Source organism: Fukomys damarensis, unplaced genomic scaffold (genome assembly GCF_012274545.1).
Source record: "Fukomys damarensis isolate Sample0158 unplaced genomic scaffold, DMR_v1.0_HiC HiC_scaffold_38, whole genome shotgun sequence".
Taxonomy (NCBI): domain Eukaryota; kingdom Metazoa; phylum Chordata; class Mammalia; order Rodentia; family Bathyergidae; genus Fukomys; species Fukomys damarensis.
The window spans coordinates 16755519-16777205 of record NW_022900950.1 but is presented as its reverse complement, the minus strand read 5'-3'; the positions used below and the strand labels follow the sequence as shown (position 1 = coordinate 16777205).

The 21687-nt window shown below is 34.5% G+C and overlaps 1 protein-coding gene across 3 annotated transcripts in view; it reads right to left on the bottom strand.

Annotated features, from left to right (window-relative positions):
• Window positions 1–21687, bottom strand: part of Prdm5 (PR/SET domain 5) — a 193904-nt gene that overhangs the window by 75034 nt on the left and 97183 nt on the right. For all 3 annotated transcript variants that reach the window (XM_033760015.1, XM_010610928.2, XM_033760016.1), the window contains 5 exons: window positions 21044–21128; window positions 19710–19867; window positions 8938–9031; window positions 5293–5453; window positions 1414–1507 (listed from right to left, as the gene is read on the bottom strand). In XM_033760015.1, coding sequence (XP_033615906.1) covers window positions 1414–1507; window positions 5293–5453; window positions 8938–9031; window positions 19710–19867; window positions 21044–21128 — 592 coding nt within the window. The remainder of the gene's footprint in view (window positions 1–1413; window positions 1508–5292; window positions 5454–8937; window positions 9032–19709; window positions 19868–21043; window positions 21129–21687) is intronic.

The following is a 21687-nucleotide window of genomic DNA, read 5'->3' as shown; positions in this document are numbered from 1 at the left end:
CATGAAGGCCACTAAGCGCACAGTAAGTTATATATTCAATGTGGCATAAAGACATCGACCAAAGATTACTAATACAGAAAGGAAGGCTGTTGACCCCAAATCCAATTAGCCACACACACACACACACACACACACACAGGAGAGAGGGATGCCTAAGGACATAAGAGGCTAACAGGCTAACCCACCAGACTGCAGGGGCTGGCTTCAGACATCAAAACTCTCTGTTCCTTCTTCTACTGAACAATCCACACATGGTGTGCAAGCCATGTGCCCAATGTTAAGTACACACGTCCCCAACATGGCTCTCTGTAGCACCTTTCCTTTGGCCTCTCTCCTTTCCTGTTGTTGCTATCTACTGATGCAACACAACTGGACCTTGTCCAAATGCCTTGCTTTCTCTATGCAAGAAGACCTTCCTTTCCTTCTCTAGAGCACCTCGTTGACAGACACCATGGAAAAAGTTTGATCTTTTATTGGTCATGTGTGCCATTGAAAAGTATTTAAGTGGCTATTAAGTATTTAAGTGGCTACAACAGACACTAATTCGAACATTACATTCTACTCTTGTCCTTTACTTCACCCATGTGTAGTAGCCCTAGTAGAGATTCTCTGGCGTGCTTAAACTAACATTTCTTCATTTATAGCAGTTACAGCACAGTTACTGTGCTACACACTATGCAAGGTGGGGAGACAAGGGTTAAAGTCAAACACTATGGCCCTTGAGTAGGACGCTTCAGCTATGTAACTGATTGCATAATATCCATAAAAATACAGTCTAGCTACTGAAAAAATTTTCAGACTATTGTAAAATCATCTAGATATCAAAATTAAGAATATTACTTCAGGTCTTTTTGAAGTGCTTATGTACATGACAGATAAAATCCAAACAAGGTTCTTCTAAGAGTGCTCAGTTCACCATTGCAAAGGCACACCCTCCTTCACTGGGCAAATGGTACAGAACTAAGAAAAAAAGGGGACCCTTACGAAGCACTCCACAGCCTAACAGGTACTATGTCACGTCACATTCCCATGCAATAAGATCCTTCAACATTCAAGTTGCACTCCAAAGACTCCAAATTGTAAAAGGCCATGTTTAAGATGGGTTACAGAAGAGATTGTAAGAGGAGGCCTGCACCCTTCTGTAGAGAGTAAAACTATTATTCCGTTTCATCTGTTAGACTCCTGTATAAGTCAGTTATACCAAAAGCAACCATTGAAGAAAGTACTATTTCAGGTGCTTTACTTAATTTGGGAAAATAAAGTTATCCAAAATTCGTGTAGAGTGAGGAATTGAAATTTACATCACTATAAGGAAGATTAATTCTTAACCTTGGATTAACTTCAGTATACCACACCATCCCATTTTGGCACAAGCTCTCTCGGTCGTTTTCACCCTTGGTCATTTTTCCATACCTGTGTGGCTCCGGATGTGAACTCGCAGCGTCCCACTGCTGGCAAATTTCTGGCCACAGTATGGGCAGACTTTCTCCTTTTCTCCCGTATGTGTCTAAAGGAAAGGAATAAAAAAAGTTGAGGACAAACATAAGGAATTGGGTAAAGATGATTAAGTGCCTCTGACAATAGTAAATCCTTATTTTCCAGGATTATGTTTCATTAAAATGTTTTAATATCGCAATGAGATTTTAAACAATTTATCATGGATATTCCCAAGGGTTCAAAAAACCCATAGAAGTGTGCATTAGTGTTAATTTGAAAATAATTCTGCAGTTTACATTTTAAGCCTTTATGGAGCCTCCATCTAAAAGTGATTACATTATACAAAACCAGTATATGGAAACAAAACCACATAATCAAAATGGGGCTACAGCTGCCCCTAACTGCTGCCAAGAAACACTTCCTTTAAAGCATTTTTCACATTCTTTGTGTGTATTTAATTCTTGAGGACAGAATTAATCTCAATAAAGTCATCTGTTACTTACACTATACTTGTCTGGACTGATTTTAGTGCAAGGCAGAAAGGAACATGAATCTAATTTGATCTTTAAAATCAGCAAGTGTTAACTGAAAAGTTAATGTAAAGAAGCAGTTCTACCCTCAACATACCTTTAACTGAGGCATGAAACAATCATTCTGGGAAAGGTGAAGAGCATTATTAAACTTGAGCTTCAATAAATGCTGAAAAGTATAAAAAGTGTCTGCTCCAGAAAGAAGGTACAGATGGAGTGTTTTAGATAGTCTTGTTAGGACACCAGTTTTTCTAATGGCATCAAAACAGATCATTCCAATAAATGAGGGATCAAAGGTAATGGTCAAGCCTCACTGTTTCTCAAACTCAAGAGGTTAAAAAAAAAAGACAAGGCAGTGAATTCCTTCAGGTATCTGGAGGTTCTAGAAAATGCTTTGGAAATTGGTTTCCAGTGATAACTCACTCATTAATAAAAGCAGATAGTGGATCATTTGGGTTACTCCCAAACAAAGCTCCCAGGGCCTGTGTCTCAAATGGTTCTTATGCAAATTATTTGCAGTTATTGTCATTTGAATTGTCATGCACTAATGAAAATTGGAAACATGGGCGGGGTGGGGGGACTTAGCTCAGTGGCAACCATGCCTGACTCCATGAGCTCAATCCCATACACCAAAAAAAAAAAAAAAAAAAAAAAAAAAAAAAAAAAAAAAAAAAAAAAAAAGAAAGAAAGAAAGAAAGAAAAGAAAAATAGGAAAAGTTTGTTTATAATGGGTTATTTTCAGAAGGAAAAATTGGCTACGATAGAGAAAAGGGATGGGCTGTTACCACACCACCTGGTAAAGTCACAGAACCATAATAGTACGTTTTCATCTCCCACAGTCAATTAACTGTTAACTTTAACATATTACTTTCATAGCTTACTGGTATTTAATTTGCAAGTTTGAATATTTGTATTATAATCTATTTTTGTATGTGTGCAAATGTCTTTGTCACTTTTATAAGATACATAAACTAAATAGCTTGGTCAATACCACATAGTTTAGTCCTTTAGAACATTTTTCCCTTGAAAGGATTTCTGCTAAACTCAAGTTGGAGAAACATAATCTAATTAAGTGCCACACTCAGGAATCTCCATGATTGTGCACTTGGCAGGAGCTTAACTTTCCATCTTTACTACAAGCTCTTCTACAAAAGAGTTATACATTTTTACACTTTAACAAGAAACTTTTCTCCTTTAGTCCACACTAAGGTTCAATTTAAAGTAAAAGAATTAACTCTTTAACCTATAACAGACTTGTTTTCTCATGCCTAAAGCAGTAAAATATTGTAATTTTTTTCTTGATTAGTGTAAGATCACTTAGAAACTTTATATATCTATCATCACAGCATGGGTTATTCCAAACAGGTAACTAACAATTTATTCATTATATCTTTATAAAATTTACAAGATTTCTATGTATTTGTGTAAATTTCTATATAAATATCTTGCTATGTAAATATTTCATTCTTCATGTAAAATACCTAAAGTATATGTCAGTAGAAGTAGAACTATTTATAAAAATAATTAAATATTTGTTTTTACTCAAAAATACATCTTACTATTAGGTATAGAATTCGGTTAGTGTTTTATAATACCGAAAGTACATTACTAAGCCACCTTAAATATGGATAAGAGCATGAAAACAATTCACCATGAGAACAAAATAGGATAAATGTATGCAATAAAAATGGACAGTGAACTGCAATATATAATCTATGAGAATCTACTGGTGCAGACAAAATTCTCTTGAAAACTATCTCTCTTCATGTACAGAAAAAACAAAAACATTTGCTAAATGCGCACAAAAAGCAATCAAAGCACAATTTGAAAGACTATTATTCTATTCAGAGATTTTAAAAGGCAGATAATACTCTTGAGCATTTAAGATGCAAGAAAAAAGTTGCTCAATTTAGTCTTTTTAAAACAATTATATTAAACACAGGTCCCAAATCATGCTGAAGGGGGAGTCATTTCTTCATGCTCATTAACACCTGCTAACTGGTACTGGTGGAAAACTAGCACACTTCATAGTCATTTCCAAAGTCAATTTTAAATTAACTGCACTTGTTACAGTACTGATTATATAACTGAAAAATATTCTTAAATGCATTAGTTCAACCAACAAAGAAAAAAACTGATTTGTTTAAGGCATTTATTTAATTAGAATAATGTAAAAATCTCCCAATCACTATAGGTAACAATACCACTTTATGTAAATCTAGCAAATATTTATGCAGGCCTCATCTGTGGCCTAGAGATGCAAAGAGAAGAAACATTATAGAAGGGCTCAGTCTAATAACTTCCCAGGAAACATCTAAATAAGTTATGAAAATTACCTAAGTAAGCTAAAAGTTAATCATATTTTTAAAATTAAAAAATTACATAATCCAAAAATTTAAAAATTGGTAAGCTTCTACCTACAGAGAATTCTGTATACTTCACCTATAGGTATAGTTAAGGATTACTGGGTAATCTACATCAACCTCTGAGGCTGTCTATCATAGAAAAAAATACAACTTTTTGAAAAATGAAGAAAATGGGTATTTTCTGAAGAGGTGATACAATTTTTTTCTCTCTCATTGAGTTTATTGGTACATTTTAGGTATACAGTAATCATTGGGATCTTGTACCTTTACATGACAGGTCTTGGTTCTCATTTTTTCCCTTTGTCCCTGCCCTCCCTTCATCTCCTCCTCCTTTCCCAGTTTACAAATACTTTATTTCCATTTTTTCATTTTCTCATATTTTTCTTTTCCCTTATTTCCTTTCCCCTACCCTTCCCACTTTCCCTACACCTTTAGCCCTTTTCTTCCTATTTCACATTGTCAATTATACCATTAGGATCTTATGTATCATTATAACTTTTCACACCAGAGAAACTATTCAGTATTTACACATGTGTGACTTATTTATTTCACTTAGGAGTATATCCTCAATATGTATCCATTTTCCTATGAATGACTCTAATTTCTCATTCTTTGTGGCTGAGTAGTATTCCATTTTATAGAAAAACCACATCTTCTTTATCCAGTCTCCAACTGATGGGCAAATGGGCTGTTTCCAAGTTTTAGCTATTACAAACTGTGCCGCTATAAACATAGGTACACATATATCACTGTGATATGATTCTTTTAATTCTTTCGGAAAGATACCTGGCAGAGGAATGGCTGGGTCAAATGGAACCTCTAATCACAATAGCTGATATAAATTATGCATGTATCATTTTGAGTAGATATGTTAGTAAGTTAATATGATATCATCATGATAGTTAACATATATATCCATCCATACTCCTTAAGCCTATAACCCACAGGCTTCTACTTACTTTCTTATGACTTCTGAGCACAGATGGCGTAACAAATGCCTTATTACATAGTTCACACCTGTACTTCTTGTGTCTTTCATGGACTACCTGGACATGAACATTTAATGTATCTTTCCTTTTAAAGGTAGCATCGCAGTGATGACACTTGAAAGTCCTCTCACCTTAGGAAAAAAATGTAAAATTGGAGAAACATAAGATGCAGCAGTAGGGACCTATAATTCCTCATCAATATTTTTATAATTCTAACTTACAATCACACGTTTTTTTCCTTGGGACAAATTCCAGTTCCACATTTGCTAATTTGGTGTGTGAGCAGGGAAAGGTCTTTTAACTTTCCTATATTCTTAGTCACCCCAACTGGAAAATGTGGGAGTTGAATCAGACGATTTTCTACAGGTACCATGAACATGTTTTAAGGTATGCCTTTCCAGGTAGGAGCCAGGGCTAGAGGTAAGTTTGCCATAACAGAAAGCCTCTGTCTCTGTCATACAAGGTGATTTGCCTTTAGGGGTCCTCCCAAACTCCCCTCAAGTCCCAACATGGTCCCTCTGAACTTCTGGAAATGGACAAAGGCAGAATGTTTGTATATAACAGCTAGAAAAGTAGCTGGGGGCAGACAGATACAAATCACTATACCACTCTCATTCTGGAGAGGATGAGGCAGAGGCATGCAACACTCTGTCCTTACTCAGTATGATCTCAGAGCAAGGACTGGAGATATCCCTGACCCAACCCTTGGGCTTCTGTGAAGCAGCCTTCCAGGCCCTCAGAGAGGCAGTTTGGGACAGGGGAATGAAAACTGGCAGTTACTACCTCTATGCCAGAGCCCCTGAACACTATGAGGGTTTTCACCTTCTTTTTACTCTGTAGGGCCTAGACCTGAGGAGAAAGCATCACTAGAAAGCACAGTTAGAGATCTTAGGGTACTTTTTCATTTTTACACAATGCTCTCTTTCTAGCTCTTCTCAACACACACACCTAATTTAAAGCGCCACTGTAAATACAATTTCAGCAATGAATGTAAATAATTAGAAGATAGCATTTTATAATAGGATATTATAATAGCACATGATTACATAAATAAGATAGATCAGTGTTTGAATGTTTCCCTAATATAGCATATTGACTTCAGTGTACAATATACAAATACTAAATGTTTTTTACCTATGAAGTTGAAGATGAATTAACCTCATTTTCAACCAGTTTCAACCAAGCCCTTCTAATTTCCATAATAACTAGCACTAAATTTGTAAGAGGGAAAATCTTCCAATTTCTCTAAATTTGAGAAAAAGAAGAGATAAAGAGAGCAACAAAAACAAAAAAGAAACAAGGAAAAGAAAATTACTTCCTTTTGTCTTTTCAAACAGAATTCTGTTCTCTAAATTTTTGTAAAACCTTGATGACATTTGATGAATGAAACAAAGCCACATCCCTACCAAGAATGAACTTAACTGTGTAGATGCTGACAGCCAGGTTTGTTACCTTCATGAACTTTATTGCCCGGTATTATTCTTGTAAACTATTTTGTCTTTATACATTTTTTAGATTTATTTGAGTATATCTTCATATACACTGTATCATCAATCAGAATATAAAGAAATAGCAATTGATGAGAGATTTTTAAGCATTAATGTTAACAATATTAAATCTATTCAGGTACCACAAATATTTTCTTAAATCCTTCAAGATTGCTCCTATCAAAGAATTTTCATTGACCTATCAAAATATTGGTCCCTGTACAAAAACTCTATCAAGCTAAGTTAAGGTGCTAAGAAGCTAGCCAGCAACCTGCCTTTTGGATCTTAATGCATTAGAAAATAATTTAATAATGGAAAATAACTGTATTAGAAAATAATTTCTAAAGTAATTGTTACAATTTATTTGTATTTTGAGCTACATTACAGATGTAAGTTTCCAGCAATAGCCTTCATCTATTGACAGTTAAACAGGTTTTGCTTTTCATATTGTGTGAGATAAGAACTAGTATTTTTGTCCTTTTTATTTCAGCTGTTACTTGTTTTCCTGTCCTTTTAACTCACTGGTCTTCAATGGTGTCTAACTTTTACTATCAATAACTCCTTTGCCTACTCAATTATGAAGATTGGACTCAATTATGAAGATTGATTTTCTTGGTCAAGTATCATGATGCAGCTTCATAAAGCCCCTGACTGTTATGCTGATGAACAAAATAATAAAAACATAACACACAGCACAGTCCACAGGAAGCCGCTTCAATCCTATTTCTCAAGTTGATGAGGACCAATAAGCGGAAATCAAAATTATTAGATCTTTGTAAATTTCTTCCTCTTACAAGAAATAAAATTTCATTTTTCCAAAAGAAAAAGTTTCCTGTGCATCAGGCCAAATTTAGCCATGAAAATTTTAACAGGGTGAATATGGTTCACTTGTCTAAATCTTTATTCTAAATTCCATTTATGTCAATACAGTTACTTTTCTTAAACAAAATGGTAAGTGAAACAGGATGGAAATTTCTGCTGTTGTGCAACAATTTTTTTCTTAAATGCACAGTTGTTCTGTATAAGGAAAATGGAAAGTTGTGCTAACAACTTTTCCAGAACTGTCACAGAATGGCCCAAGAGCATAACACGATCTTTTCCTACAGGAAGCAGACTGTATTTCATCATAATCATTACCACTCAGTATTTATAAAAACCTTAATATCTTTATTATATTTCATTTTTAGACACTTCAACTTTACCAGAGAAAATTTCTTCCAAAATACTGTCCTGTGCAACCAGTTTTCCAGATTGGTCATCTTACCTGCCTCAGAAATTTAATATTTAACAGCACAGTAACTTCACATGTACAGAGAATTTTCTACCTATTAAATATCTCTAAAATAAGAAACAAAAATATTAATCAGGGTATACAATTCTTTCAATATTTGAACAATGGTATATCTGGTTATCTGGACATCTGAACAGAGAAAACACTTTGAACTTCACCTTTGAAATAACAGTTTCTTTTCAAAAAGCACATACTTCAGTGATGTGGCTAACAATCCTATGATAGTCTAAAACTAGCGCAAGCCCCGGATTTTCATGATGTGTTTGTGTAGAACTTAATAAAACATTTTCCTGCTAAAATAAGACATCAAGAGGCAGCATAACGCAGAGAAAGGCACCTATCATTGACTAATCCCCATATCCCACGGTGCCTGAGTTTCAACATTCTCAACACCCACCAAATTAAGGAATCAAATTAGATGTGCACTCCGACCTCCAATTTTAAAAGACTGTGAATTATAAAATTGTGCCCAGATAGCTCTGTGTTTTAAAGAGGCAGACATGTTTTCTTAATCATCATCTTTAAAAGGGAACAAAAAAAATGTTTCAAAACAAAATTCAAAGAGAACCTTGTGAATCTAGGGATTTTAAATACAAACTATAAATATTGGGAAGAAAAGATACTTAAAATGTCACAAAACAACTCATGTTACCATGGAAAATAAAGCAAGAATGAAGGAAGGGAAGGTGAAAGGCAGAATTACTAGTCCTTCTGATGTTTGACAGCAGATTACCTCGTCATTTACAGGTTTACTTCCCGGCACCTACATCCTCAAAATATCTAACAACAAGGATGAGACGATTGTTTCTGTTCTTGACTGCCTGAATGGGGACTTACTATTATGTATTAGCAGGTGTCTCTGCAAAGAAAATGGGGTCCGGAACAAAGCTTTACACTCATCACACTGGAATGGTCTCTCTTCAGAGTGAGTCTGCAGAAAAAAGACAATGTGAGTCAGAAGAAATGAGAATCAACTCAGCATTTCAAAAATGGACTGTGGCTTCATGGAGGGAAAGTGAAAAGCAGGAGAGGGAAAGTATCTCGTTTCTACTGGCTTCTTTATTTCACCATACAATTCTACACACATATAGTTTACTCAAAGGAGAAAAATTGCTATATTGTCAAACTCTCGTATTAATTAAAAATTTGATAAAGAGCAAAGGAAACTGCTCTTACTATCTCAAACTGTTAATTTAAATATACACTGAAATTTCTCTGCACCTAACTGAAATTAGAGATGCTGAGACTAACCTTCCTCTAGCACTGGCCAGGCTTGGATTCTGTTGGCACCAAATTTCCAAACAAGGACACAGCTCCCTTGGATGTGGAATTTCAAATAATTGTTAGTACTAGGTTAAACTTTTCCCTTAACTATATTCCAGCCTTCCTTCATGCTATGATTAACCCTAAGCAACATTCATCACATATTTAATTTGTTTCATATGCCATACTTAACACTTCACAACAATTATTAAATTTAATTACAATAGTAATCTGATGAATAAAATATTACTGTTGTCACGATTATAGATGGAAAAAACTATGATTTCAACAGTTTCAGCAACTTTTCAGTCACACAGCACAGATGGAGCAGGCACCAGTAAGCTGTATGGTACATGACAGATGAAATATTTAAACAGGTAACAAGGGCAAGCCACCAGCTTGATCTAACATTCGAAACAAAATTAACATCAGCATAGAAAAAGCATGGTCACTCGACCTGTTTTCTATTATAATCAGAATAAATACATTTGGCACAAATTAGTGAAAAAAACCTTATTCTACCATGGATGGCTTTATTCTACCAATAAAGCTCATAAATGCAAGAAAATTAAACTCTGGTTTTATATTACAATAAAACCATCACTTAGCTGATAGGATTGTAGTATACCTGTGATATAATAATTCAGGAAATAATTTAAAGGGCATTAACTTTATTCAAAATGTATCAACTTACACATTATCATAGTTTAACAGAATTACAATATTCAAGATACAGGCATCACCTATTAACACAATGTTAATGAAAAGGGGTTTATAATGTTTGCTATCAGTTGTGAAAATACATTAAGTATAGAAAATCCATTTTTAAAAGTTAGGCTAAGCTAAAAATATTCAAATGTGTGATTTAGCCACAGAAATTAAAATAATAGCATGAAAATATATACCCTTATAGATGAATAAAAGAGAGTAAGAATAGGTTTCTTCATTACATAATATATACAAAAATTCAGTGTAGAAAAGAATGGCATTTCAAGTTGGTCTGAAAAGAGTGCAAGATTTACTAAATGGTCTAGATGTTCTAGAAAAAATAAAGTTGAGTTTATTAACTACTCCTTTTCAATAATACAAATATCACATTGTGTCAGGTATTTTTTAAAGTGATGAATAAAATCATAAATGTACTAGAAGAAAATATGAGTGAAATTTTAAATATTTCTTGAATGGAGAAAGGCTTTTTTTTTTTTTTTTGGTACCACGGATCGAACTCAAGTCCTTATGTTTTTGAGGCAGGTGGTGGAACCAATGAGCTAAATCCCCGTCTAGAATGGCTTTTCTTTTTTTTGGCATGGTAGAAAAGTGGATATCCAGAAGAGAGAACTAAATTCATTTAAAGCTGCACAGCAAAAACTTCGGCAACAAGTAAAGAAAATATTTACAACATAAAATAAAAACAATATTTTTATAAAAAGTTATGGCTTATTAATAAGAAAAGATGAAACTCCTAAAGAAAATCACAAAAGGACTACTTCTCAATCATCCCTCATAAAATTTCATTCATTATATCATTTCATCCCAGGTCTCTGCTGTGCCATTTTTAGTCTTGTTTCAGATGCTGGAAATATAGCAGTGAACAAAAAAGATGTAGTCCCTAATCCCCTGCTATTAGGTAGTTTTTATTCTAGTGGGGAACAAACAACAACAAAGAGGATAAAATATGTGCTGTATTATGCTATTAAGAAAAATACAGAAGGAAAATGGACAGTGCTTCAGAGAGTGGGACAATAATTTTAAACAGGTCTAAGAAATTCTGGATAAGGATGTGACATCTGAAAGAAGAAATGAAGCAATAAGGGTTAGTATTTACACTGCAAGATAGGAGACACTATGAAGGGCTGTGTGGTTGGAGACATATGATAAAGACTGCGAAATGGGAAGAAGCAATCAGACAAATGAAAGAAGTAAGGGAGGAGAAGCAAATCAAGGGTAAAATTAGCAATGCCCACAATTTACAGAAGGAGAGGTTTACTTTGCTCAGTTCCATCCCATAATCAGCTGGCTCCAAGGCAAAGACATCGTGGTAGAAGGCCATGGTGGAGCAAAGCTGCTGATGTCATGGTCGCTGGGAAGCACAGCAGGGCAAAAGTGCCAGACAGCAATGGGCTAAGGACCATGTATAGACAGTGCCCAAGATCACATCAACAACCACCCAGACACACGAGTGTACTTTATTAATCTACTAGGCATTTCTCTCCTTTTTTCTCCTTTGCCCTCCCACCCCACCCCTAGGCATTTCTTACTCCAATGAAGTCGACACATCAGGATTAATGGTCATAAAACATTCCTTATCAACTTCACACCCAAACATCTTCTTAAACTATATTTATTCAACAAATAAAGACAATAGCAAGTTCATAATTCTACCCACCTAATACAACTAACCTGTATACAAGCAGAAATACAATAATTCCCTCCTGGAAGTCTCAAGAGCACCAACATTTTTTGAAAGTCCTAGTCCAAGGCTCCTCTGAGACTACTGGCAAAATCTTAGCAGTGAACCTCTGTGCATTAGCACTCAAAAATATTATTTTCCATCCTAAATCATTCTTTCTCATTTTGCAACTTAGGACAAAATAATATGAAAATCACTAAAGCTAATAACATTTTTCAGTAGTAAGCTAGTAATACAGAGTCAGGTGAATAAACACTTTTGCCAAAAAAGATTCCCACAGCACCATCTGGGTGGGGATGGCATGACCTGTGGAAAATGCAGCACAGAGCCCAGGCATGCAGTGAATAGGAAGGTTCTGGGAGGCAATCTCACTGAGGAAAAGCAGTAGTGGAATGCTTGTAAGTAATGGATAGAGAAATTCCGTGTCCAAGATAAATTTTACAAGTACCAAACAAAATTAAGCTTTTCAAAAGTTGTCTTATCCTTATATTTCCCATCTGTAAAAATGCCAAAATTTTCACTGATTTATTAATCAAATGATCTTTGAGCCAAGGGGCACACTTTGTCCAAATACCAAATCACAGAAGACACCAACATCTGCCCATGCAACAAATGAACTAGTCCATGAACAAGTAACGTGAGATATGTCTTTTCATATACCAATTCTTTTCATTCACCACATTTGATTATTGTTACAGATGTACAAAATAACACAAGAAAATGTGTTGCACTATTTATAGCAGCTACTAAAATGTCTCAAAATTGCTTCAGAAGGCTTATGGCATAATATACAATAGTTACCAAATTAGTATATTTCTAGTACCCAATATAATATATACTGTGTATTATAGTACACAGTGGTTTTACAGTACACAGATCAAATAGTTTCATGATAGAATAAAATCTTTATCGGGTACATTCACAATTAAAAATTAATAATCTTAAATTTCACTGATATATATTGCTCCATAGTAAACTTATTTATTGATGATGCAATATTTTTCTTACAAACAATGCATGAAACGAACATAAAACTAGAAAAATAATAAAGATAAAATGAATTTTGAGAAAATATTCCAGAAGTATGTTTATTAGCACTATTCTTGTTTTTGAATACTCAAGCCTATGTATCATAAGTACATTACTGTACCATTGGGTCACATAATAAATCTAAAGCTACATAAAATACACATGATCTAGCTGTTTATAAGGTCTGTGGATTAAAGTTTTACTGTCAAATTTATAGCTACCTTCTTTAAAAAGCCTCCTCAAAAAGAATAAGTTGAAACTAGAGAGATATTAAAGAATTTAGTTTAAATTCTAGACCGTAAAGTATAGCTCATTCCATACAGAGAAGACAAGAGTATAAAATTTAGATTGTGTTACTAACAGCAACCTTAAATAGCCAAGTTCAGTCTTTCCATTGTTTTAAAGTCACAATTCCATTTAGTAAAAAGCCAGAATCCCTCGAAGCCAGATATTGATTCCCCGTAGTCATGAGTCTACCGTGATGGGGCAAAAGATGTTTTCCAAGAGAAGGAACAACAACAAATATTTAGAAGTTTTGGATGGTAGCAATTTGAATTCCTACTCAAGAAAACAAATTGGTAGTTTTTCATTGAGATTCATGTGGCATCCATAGAGGCAAAAGTGCAAACTCCTAAAGTACAAATAGACAACACTGGAAACTTATCCTCTAGTACACTGCTTTCTATGTAATGCAAATCCTTCAATTTTTAATGGATATTAAGATGATACTATTTGGTGAATACTGGGTCAGGCAAAAATAAACAGGCAGCTACAGATGAATACTGAGCAATGTGTATGCGCGTGTGTGTGCATGTAAACCCCACCTGGGTATATGAAGTGCCAGCACAGCCAGAAGGCTTATTTTCAAGAAAACCCTCATAGAAAGTAACTAATGTATTTTTCATACTAATACAGGTGTAAACTTAAAGTCAAAAGATTAAAGCTCAGAGTTCGTTTCTAATTTTAAACATAAAAAAAATTATGAGATAATAGCCTGAAAATCTATTTCATACTGAAAATACTGCACTTTAACATATTTCAGTTATAAAACATAGTTCTTATTTGTACATTTCTCTCCTTCATTGGTTCAAGTTTGTAGCATTTTCTGGATGATACACCTGCTATGATACACTCTTCTTTTTTACTGCTAGGTAAGAAAAGATAGTATCTCTTTTTCAAAGATGTATTAATTTTGTATTTAATGTAACTTAGCTTCTAAAACTATATCCCCCTCTTCCCCTAACACTGCTGACGTCCTCTGGAATCCGTGTCCTTGTGTGTCGAGTGTGTAACTGGTGTGCTGCCTGCCGCCAGCCTCATTTCCTGTCTGCTATCCTCTGTAAAGCACACAGCCTACTTCCACGTTTTCTCTTCTGTAACTGTGACAAGCCACCACGACGGCTTCTGGCTCTTGCTCATCTATTCCAGCTTTTCCCCCATGGCCTTTCATTTAATCTTCTTCTAAATGAAACCCCAAGCCTTAAGTAGAGCAAAAGTAAAAATGATACAGAAAGATCTCCACAATATAACTCAATGACATGTTCTGATGCATGAAAAATAAGAAATATACTGATAGCAGAGTATTAATTTAGTTTGTCATTAATATAATGGAAAGTGAGCCATGTTTTTGTCCTCTGCTTTTTCTACCAAAAAGAAAAAAGAACAAAATGTTTCCAAACCAAATTATCCACAAAAGCAAGTGTTTATAGGAAGCATTTTTTGTTTGTGAAGTGGGGTTGTTTTAACATATATCAATCTCTGGGAAGACAAAAAGGCAGCAGCAATCAGAGGTCTGCTTGTTAAAATTAATCTTCTCAAAACACCATACAAAAATTTTACAAAAGAAAAGAAGGCCTTACCTAACAGAAATTAATATACACTTAGTTGTGATTGTTAGAATAGTAAAATATTGCAAGAAAGTAGATTAAATGGAACAGAATGGCTGTCAAAAACATTGCACTTAAGGAATTTTATCACATTCTAAACCTAAACATACATTTTGGAGAATTAAAATACTAACAAAAAAGGAACTGCCATAACTTTTAAAAACATGAATAAATGTTTGCATAATCACAGAATAAAAGAGTCCAAAGGCATGAAACGTCACATGCATGTATGACAAAATAAAAAGGTAAAACTTTCTTACTCAGAAGATGAAAATTGGTAAATAAGGGGTAAGAAAGAAAAACAGCAAAGGATTAATGTTCATAATATGTACAGGACTCTTAGAAATAATGAGAAAATAGAGAATTAGTCCAATGGAAAAATGGACAAAGTATAACAAACAAGAATTTTTCAGAAAGTGTTAAACGACAAATGAATTTATAAAAAGAAGCAAAATTTTACCCACCATTGATAAAATGTGGTCAAGAGCTACCATAAATTAAATGTAGTACCTATCTTCAAAGCACCTCACCACTGTGACTCTGTTCTAGCACACAAAGACAGGTAATTTTGTACATAATATTTTAAGTGAAAGAGTATTTCACCTGAAGAAGAGCTACCTAGCCGGGCGTGGTGGCGCACAACTGTAATCCCAGCACTCGGGAGGCTGAGGCAGGAGGATCGCTGTTAGTTCGAGACCAGCCTGGGCTACATAGTGAGTTCCAGGTCAGTCTCAACTACATAGTGAGACCCTGTCTCAAACAAAACAAAACAAAACAGCCAAAAAAAAAAGAAGAGCTACCTGATACAAAAGCAAAGGAAAGGTTGTGTAAATACTGTTTCTCAGTCACCAATTTAGAGCCTTCTTAAGATATTTTCAAATAGTTTTTATTATGTTGATATTATACAATATATTGTAGTTTTACAGGCTGATTCATGATATTTTAGGGAGTAAGCTTTTCTCTTCTTGAAGATCAAACAATTTTACTGACAGAAACTCTGAACTACATTGTCTTTCAAATTGTTCAATAACCCCCAAAATTCTTCTTATAGAATAATCCAACAAACACATAATACATATGTATTATTTTATTAATCCCTTACCATTGTATTTTTTCTTCTTTCTTTTTTTTTTGTGGGGGGTGGTGTTTTGAGACAGAGTCTCACTATGTAATTGAGAATGACCTGGAACTCACTATGTAGCCCAGGCTGGTCTCGAACTCACAGCAATCCTCCTGCCTCAGCCTCCCGAGTGCTGGAATTACAGGTGTGAGCCACCACGCCCTGGTCATTCTCTTCTATTTTTAATGGCTACTCATGATTTACTAAATTCAAGACCACAAAGCAGTGATGCCTAGAGTTTGAATATGACTGGATGAGACACTACTACAAGATGAACAATGCAATTATTAAAAAAAGAAAAACTATGACTAGATTTACTCATAGGCTTCTAATGTTCCATCCCTGGAAGGCTACACAGGAACTGTGAAGGAAGGTCCTTTATTTGTGGAGACAGACACCTGTCCCCAAGGAGCTTGTTTAAGACTTTCCCAAGGGAAAACCTGTCAATCTTCACTTCTATCATCAAGCAAGTAATGCCAGCACCATGAGACAAGACAGTTTGATCTAACTGAATAGTCATCCTAGGGGAAAAGAAGGAAAACACTATATATCTTCTCCAAGCTTTGCATTAGTTTTGATAGGGAACAATGTGGAGAATGATTAATAATTGCCCAGTTTCTGTCTCCTGCAGTTTCTGAATGAATGTCTGTCCAGTCGTAATTTAAATCATAAAAATACAACTGGATACAGGTAAGTGATTTTGATTTTAGCTGAATGTTAATAACTCAGAATAAGAGCAAATGGTACAAAAGATGAAGGAGAATTAAAACTAATTTTGCCCTATTGAGTCTATGTAACTTGCTAGGTAATGAAATGAGTATGTTATCAAATCAGAAACCATCCCTTCAAAATTTCACTATCATCATAATCAAGATAAATGACAAAATTCCTATTTTGAAGCAAATCTAAATATTAAAAGACAAGAACTGGCCTAAAGTAAGACAACTACAATAAAGATGCACAAGCCATATACTCAAAAAAATTAGTAAGAGTTTTAATGTATGTAATATAATAATACTTGAACATGCTACTTGACAGACTGACTCTTCATTGTTTTTTTTCTGATTTTTTAATATATCCTTATTTTATAGTTGACTACATAGCCACTAATGAATAACGATGGAAGAAAAAGCTGATTTGCTTTTTTATATGATTCTTAATGTTTCAGATATTTTCACATAACCATACCAAATCTATGCTACAATCACAACACAGTAAGAAACATAGTTGTCCAGAGGAAAAGGATTGAATGTGCTTTCCACTTTGGAAATTACAACCATGATGGTTTCTATCCTTCCCAAGACATCGTTATTACTTTCACATGATTTATGGCTGAAAGTATGAGAGATGGTGCATACAGCCTCAGCCAAATTCCCATATGGCATATAACACAAGCCAAACTGTGAAAAACTCATAAATGCGGGTAGATCAGTTTCATCAAAGAAAGGAACAAGAGGGTTCCAGAGACTGAACAGGAAACTCGCCAGATAATTCTTTACAGTCATGTAATTCCTAAGCAGCAGTAACAAATGTAGCCCTGCCCAGAACACAGAATAGCTGAGCCAAACATAAGGGTAGTCAGCAGGAAATCAGGCAGAGACACTATCAGTTAATTCTGTGTATTCTTTGCACAGTCTATGTTTTGTTTTTCTTCTTAAACTAAAGCTGAAATTGCTACCGAAAGTTTTTTAAACAATTTCAAAAGGGACAAAGTGTGAGTCCCCATAAAAACAAATATCTCGAATCCTCATGAAATAGTAAGACAAAAAATAAGTACCAAGTTATCTTAAAAGAAGTTGTAAGAGGCTGAAGAAGGAGGATTGCATGAGTTCAGGGCAGCCTGGTCTACAAAGTGAGCTCATGGCCAGCCTAATCTACCTACCTGTCTCAAAAAGGAAAAACAAATAAAAGAGGGTATAAAAATGATATTTAATAGCATGCTAAAGTATACCAACCCCAAATAGGCAAATATTTGTCATGTCACAGACATTTTTACGTGCATTTAAAAAAAATGCTGAATATCTTTGGATATATTTTCTGAATTCATTTCAAACATTATTTATTACTGCATAAAATAAATTTGATAAAGCCAGTATGTTCTGGAATAAGAAAATGAGCTAAAATAGTTTAAAAAATGTGAACAAAAATGAACAGAACAATCCAAGAGATTATAACTTGAAGCGGAGGGAAGTTAGAGAGGTTATGTAGACTATAGGCAAACAATGAGTTATTTTAGGAGTGATGCATGCAGAGAACAGAAGGGTAAGTTGGAGAGTAAGTTAAGGTTATGGTTTGGAGAACTGTGATGACATCAGAAAGTATACATATTACAAAGCATTAGAAATCTACTCGTTATATTAAAGTACAAGAGTGATATAAAACAGTTATGCTTTGGACGATGTGCCTGGTAGGATGGGCTGTAGTGAGAAGAGATTAAATACCAGGAACCTGAATGAAATGAATATGAAGCTAATCCCGACAAAAAATATGTTATCAAGACAATGGAATAGTAAAGGAAGGGATGGGCTGGAGGTTTAGTGAGCACAAGGTCCTGGGTTCAATCCTCAATTCTGCAAAAATAAAATAAAACGAAACAAATGGAAGAGATGATGCAAAAGTGATTAAGATATGGAGACAGTAGAGGTTTTATGGTTTGGCTTCTAATTTTATAGAGGAGTCAAGAATGAATAAAGAGACTTGATTATATACTCTGTATTAGCAAAAGACTTTCCAAAAGAGAAGTTATGAGGAAAAAGAGGATGAAAAAGTCCTTCTAGAGCTTGTTAAATGCAGTGTCAAAAGATGCCCAATCACGTATCAGGTAAGTAAGTAGTTATAAATATGGGTCTTCAGTTTGGTATTAATGGAATCATTTGGAATTAGCATTGAAAGAAGAAGTCATGAATATAGGCGATATTTCTCAGAGAGAGAGGACACAGAATATCTAAGATACCCTCTTGGGGTAAAGTAAGACTATAATGACTGGGATCTTAAATGTGCCCTAAAAGCTCATGTATTCAAAATCTGGTTACCACCCTGTGGAGCTACTGGTATAACCTTAAGAAGGTGGGGCCTAGTGGAAGAAAGTTAGGACCCTGGGGTGTGCCCTTCGTGAAGACATTGGGATTCCAGCTTCCACCCCCATCTTTTTGCTTTCCGGTCATTGTGACAACAACTTTGTTCTACCATGTGCTCCCCATTATGATTTTCTGCCTTAGAACAGGTCCAAAAGCAAAGGAGCCAACCAACCATGGACTGAAATATCTGGAACCATGAGCCAAAGTGAATGTTTCCTATTCCTCAATTTATCTCACGTATTTTGTTACAGTGATGGAAAGCTGACTAACACAGAGATGAAAGAAGTATTCAGAGAGACTGTAAGGAGACTGAGCAAAGTACACTACAAGAAAACCAAAGATGGGGCGGGGGACTTGGCACAGTGGTTCCGTGCCTGCCTTGCAAGCACGAGGGCCCGAATTCGATCCCCAGTACCAAAAAAAAAAAAAAAAAAAAAAAAAAAAAAAAGAATACCAAAGATGAAGAGAATTTCAAACAGGTGACATGAACAAGCACATCAAACTTTATGGAAAGAAAGAAGAGTAAGGACTTAAAAATTATTAAAACCCCATACCACTCACTGACTTAACTGAGAGCTTTTTCATTGATTTAATAGCTCAGTGGCACTTTGCAGAGTATTAATAGAGCATGGAAGACAGAAATGAGGATGCAAAGAGTTATAGTCTGAGTGAGTGGTTCTGAAGCACAGCAAGATCTTCTCTAGTTACTACTCTATTACATATATATATATATATACCATGATCCAGATATAGAAAAAAGTTCACTGAAAGACAATTGAAAATCATGTCAGTGAAATAGTAAAAAAAGATTAATAAGTTTTTACCTTCTTGTGATTCTTGTATACATTTCTGTGAGCAAATCCTTTGCCACAAAGTTTGCATTTGTAAGGCTTATCTTCACTGTGGATTACTTTGTGGGCCCCCACTTGATCAAGTCTCTTGAAAGACTTATTACAAATCTCACAATTATAGGGTCGTTTTTCTGTGAAAAATTAATGGAGACAATCTCATATCTATATAAAGGTAAAGGATAAAAAGGGATATGAACTTTCCTTAAATTACTTGATATATTTAACTAAACTAAAAAGCAATGTCAAATTAAAACAAAACAGGAAGAAAAAAATTACCCAGCAGTCCACTTACAACGGATATATGTCTATTCACAAATGAAATGTGAGCTTGTTCTTCTGTAGACCTATTTTAAAATCTAAAGGTAGCTTTAATAGAAGGAGGTTTAAATTCGAAGAAGAAATCCTATTTCCAGATGAAAAATGTGTTGATATGTGTGAGTTTAAATCAAGGTCACAGCCAAGAATACGAGGAGAGGCCTGGCAGTGACGGAGGTAAAGGCAAAACTGCCTCCTGCCGGGCCACACCGGGCCCATACAGGCAGAGTTTCCAATTCTCAGCAGGAACTAACCACTTAGACAAGTATGTCAAAGCCATGTGTATGTGATATTCACATAATGTTGACAACTAAATTTTAAAAATACTTTGTAAATCAACCTAACATATCTGAAATCTCTGACTTTAACTTACTAAAACATCTCTATCTATCTCCAAACAGTGTGGATATTCAAAAACACTCTGATTTCAATGGCTTCAAATTACAGAAATCTTATGTTCTAGGAGACTTCATAAAGCAAAAATTATTTCCAGAGTTATTTTTTTAAGTCTGCATAAGTAAAATGGAGCTATTACTCAAGTTTGCTAAGATGAAAACTATGACTTTAAAATATTTTCTCAAAACATTTATAAATTTCTCAGTAACATTTATTAGCACCATAATTAAGATGTAAAAGTATTTAGAAATGTAAGAGCTGTAATTGTTAATCTCTAGTAAATGCTGAAAGCTACACTAGCATGATACATAAATGATTTCACTTAATCTTCACAGTGTTTTTGAAAGTCAGGTAAGAGTAACCCACCTAACACATGAAGAATAAAGAAACTGAGGCTCTGGAACTGTGACTTTGAAGAGCACCTTTAACTAAATCACCTAACAAACTAAGGTCTAGAAAATTAAGTGAATTGTTCAAAATCTCACAGTTAATGGCTAAGCCAGAACTTACAGCCAGGGCATCTCATTACCTGTTGAGAATTCCTGAAAATTACTCCATAGTGATTTCAATAAGTAATGAAAAAATATAGAGTTTACCTGAGTGGGTGATCATATGACGTTTTAGCTGATTAGCTGAAATAAATTTCTTCATACATTCTTGACAGTCAAATATCTCATGAATCTGTAAAAGATTAAATTGACAGTTAAACACTTGAAACAAAGTAAATTACCCAGAGCCCATGCCAAAATTTAAACCTACAGTTGCTTTTGCAGTTTTGAAACAATTATAATTCAGCTCTAATTTGTTCATATTATCCCACAGAATCTGAAAATGCAGCAAACATACATTATTTAATAAAACATATTAAAAATTAACCATAACACTATAAGAATATGCAGTATGGTTGATCTGTTTAGTGTATATTAAATGTGTACATTAAAAATTATACTTCATATATATTAACTCTTTTGTTATGCACAAATTTAGACTTAGAAATATGCCTCTTGCAGGAAATGATATTACTTTTGTAGCAGATAATGATATGCATTAATATAGAGTAAAATATTAATTGCAGACTAGACGAGACATGCTTTTGAAAACATTTACTTCACAAGTAGCTTCATATACTTATTCTAGCTTACTGATTACGTAGAAGTCGAATATGGTCAGAGGGCCACAATGAAAAAAAAAGGAAATAGGTCAAAGAGTACATAAGTAGCATGTAGGATAAACGGGTCTA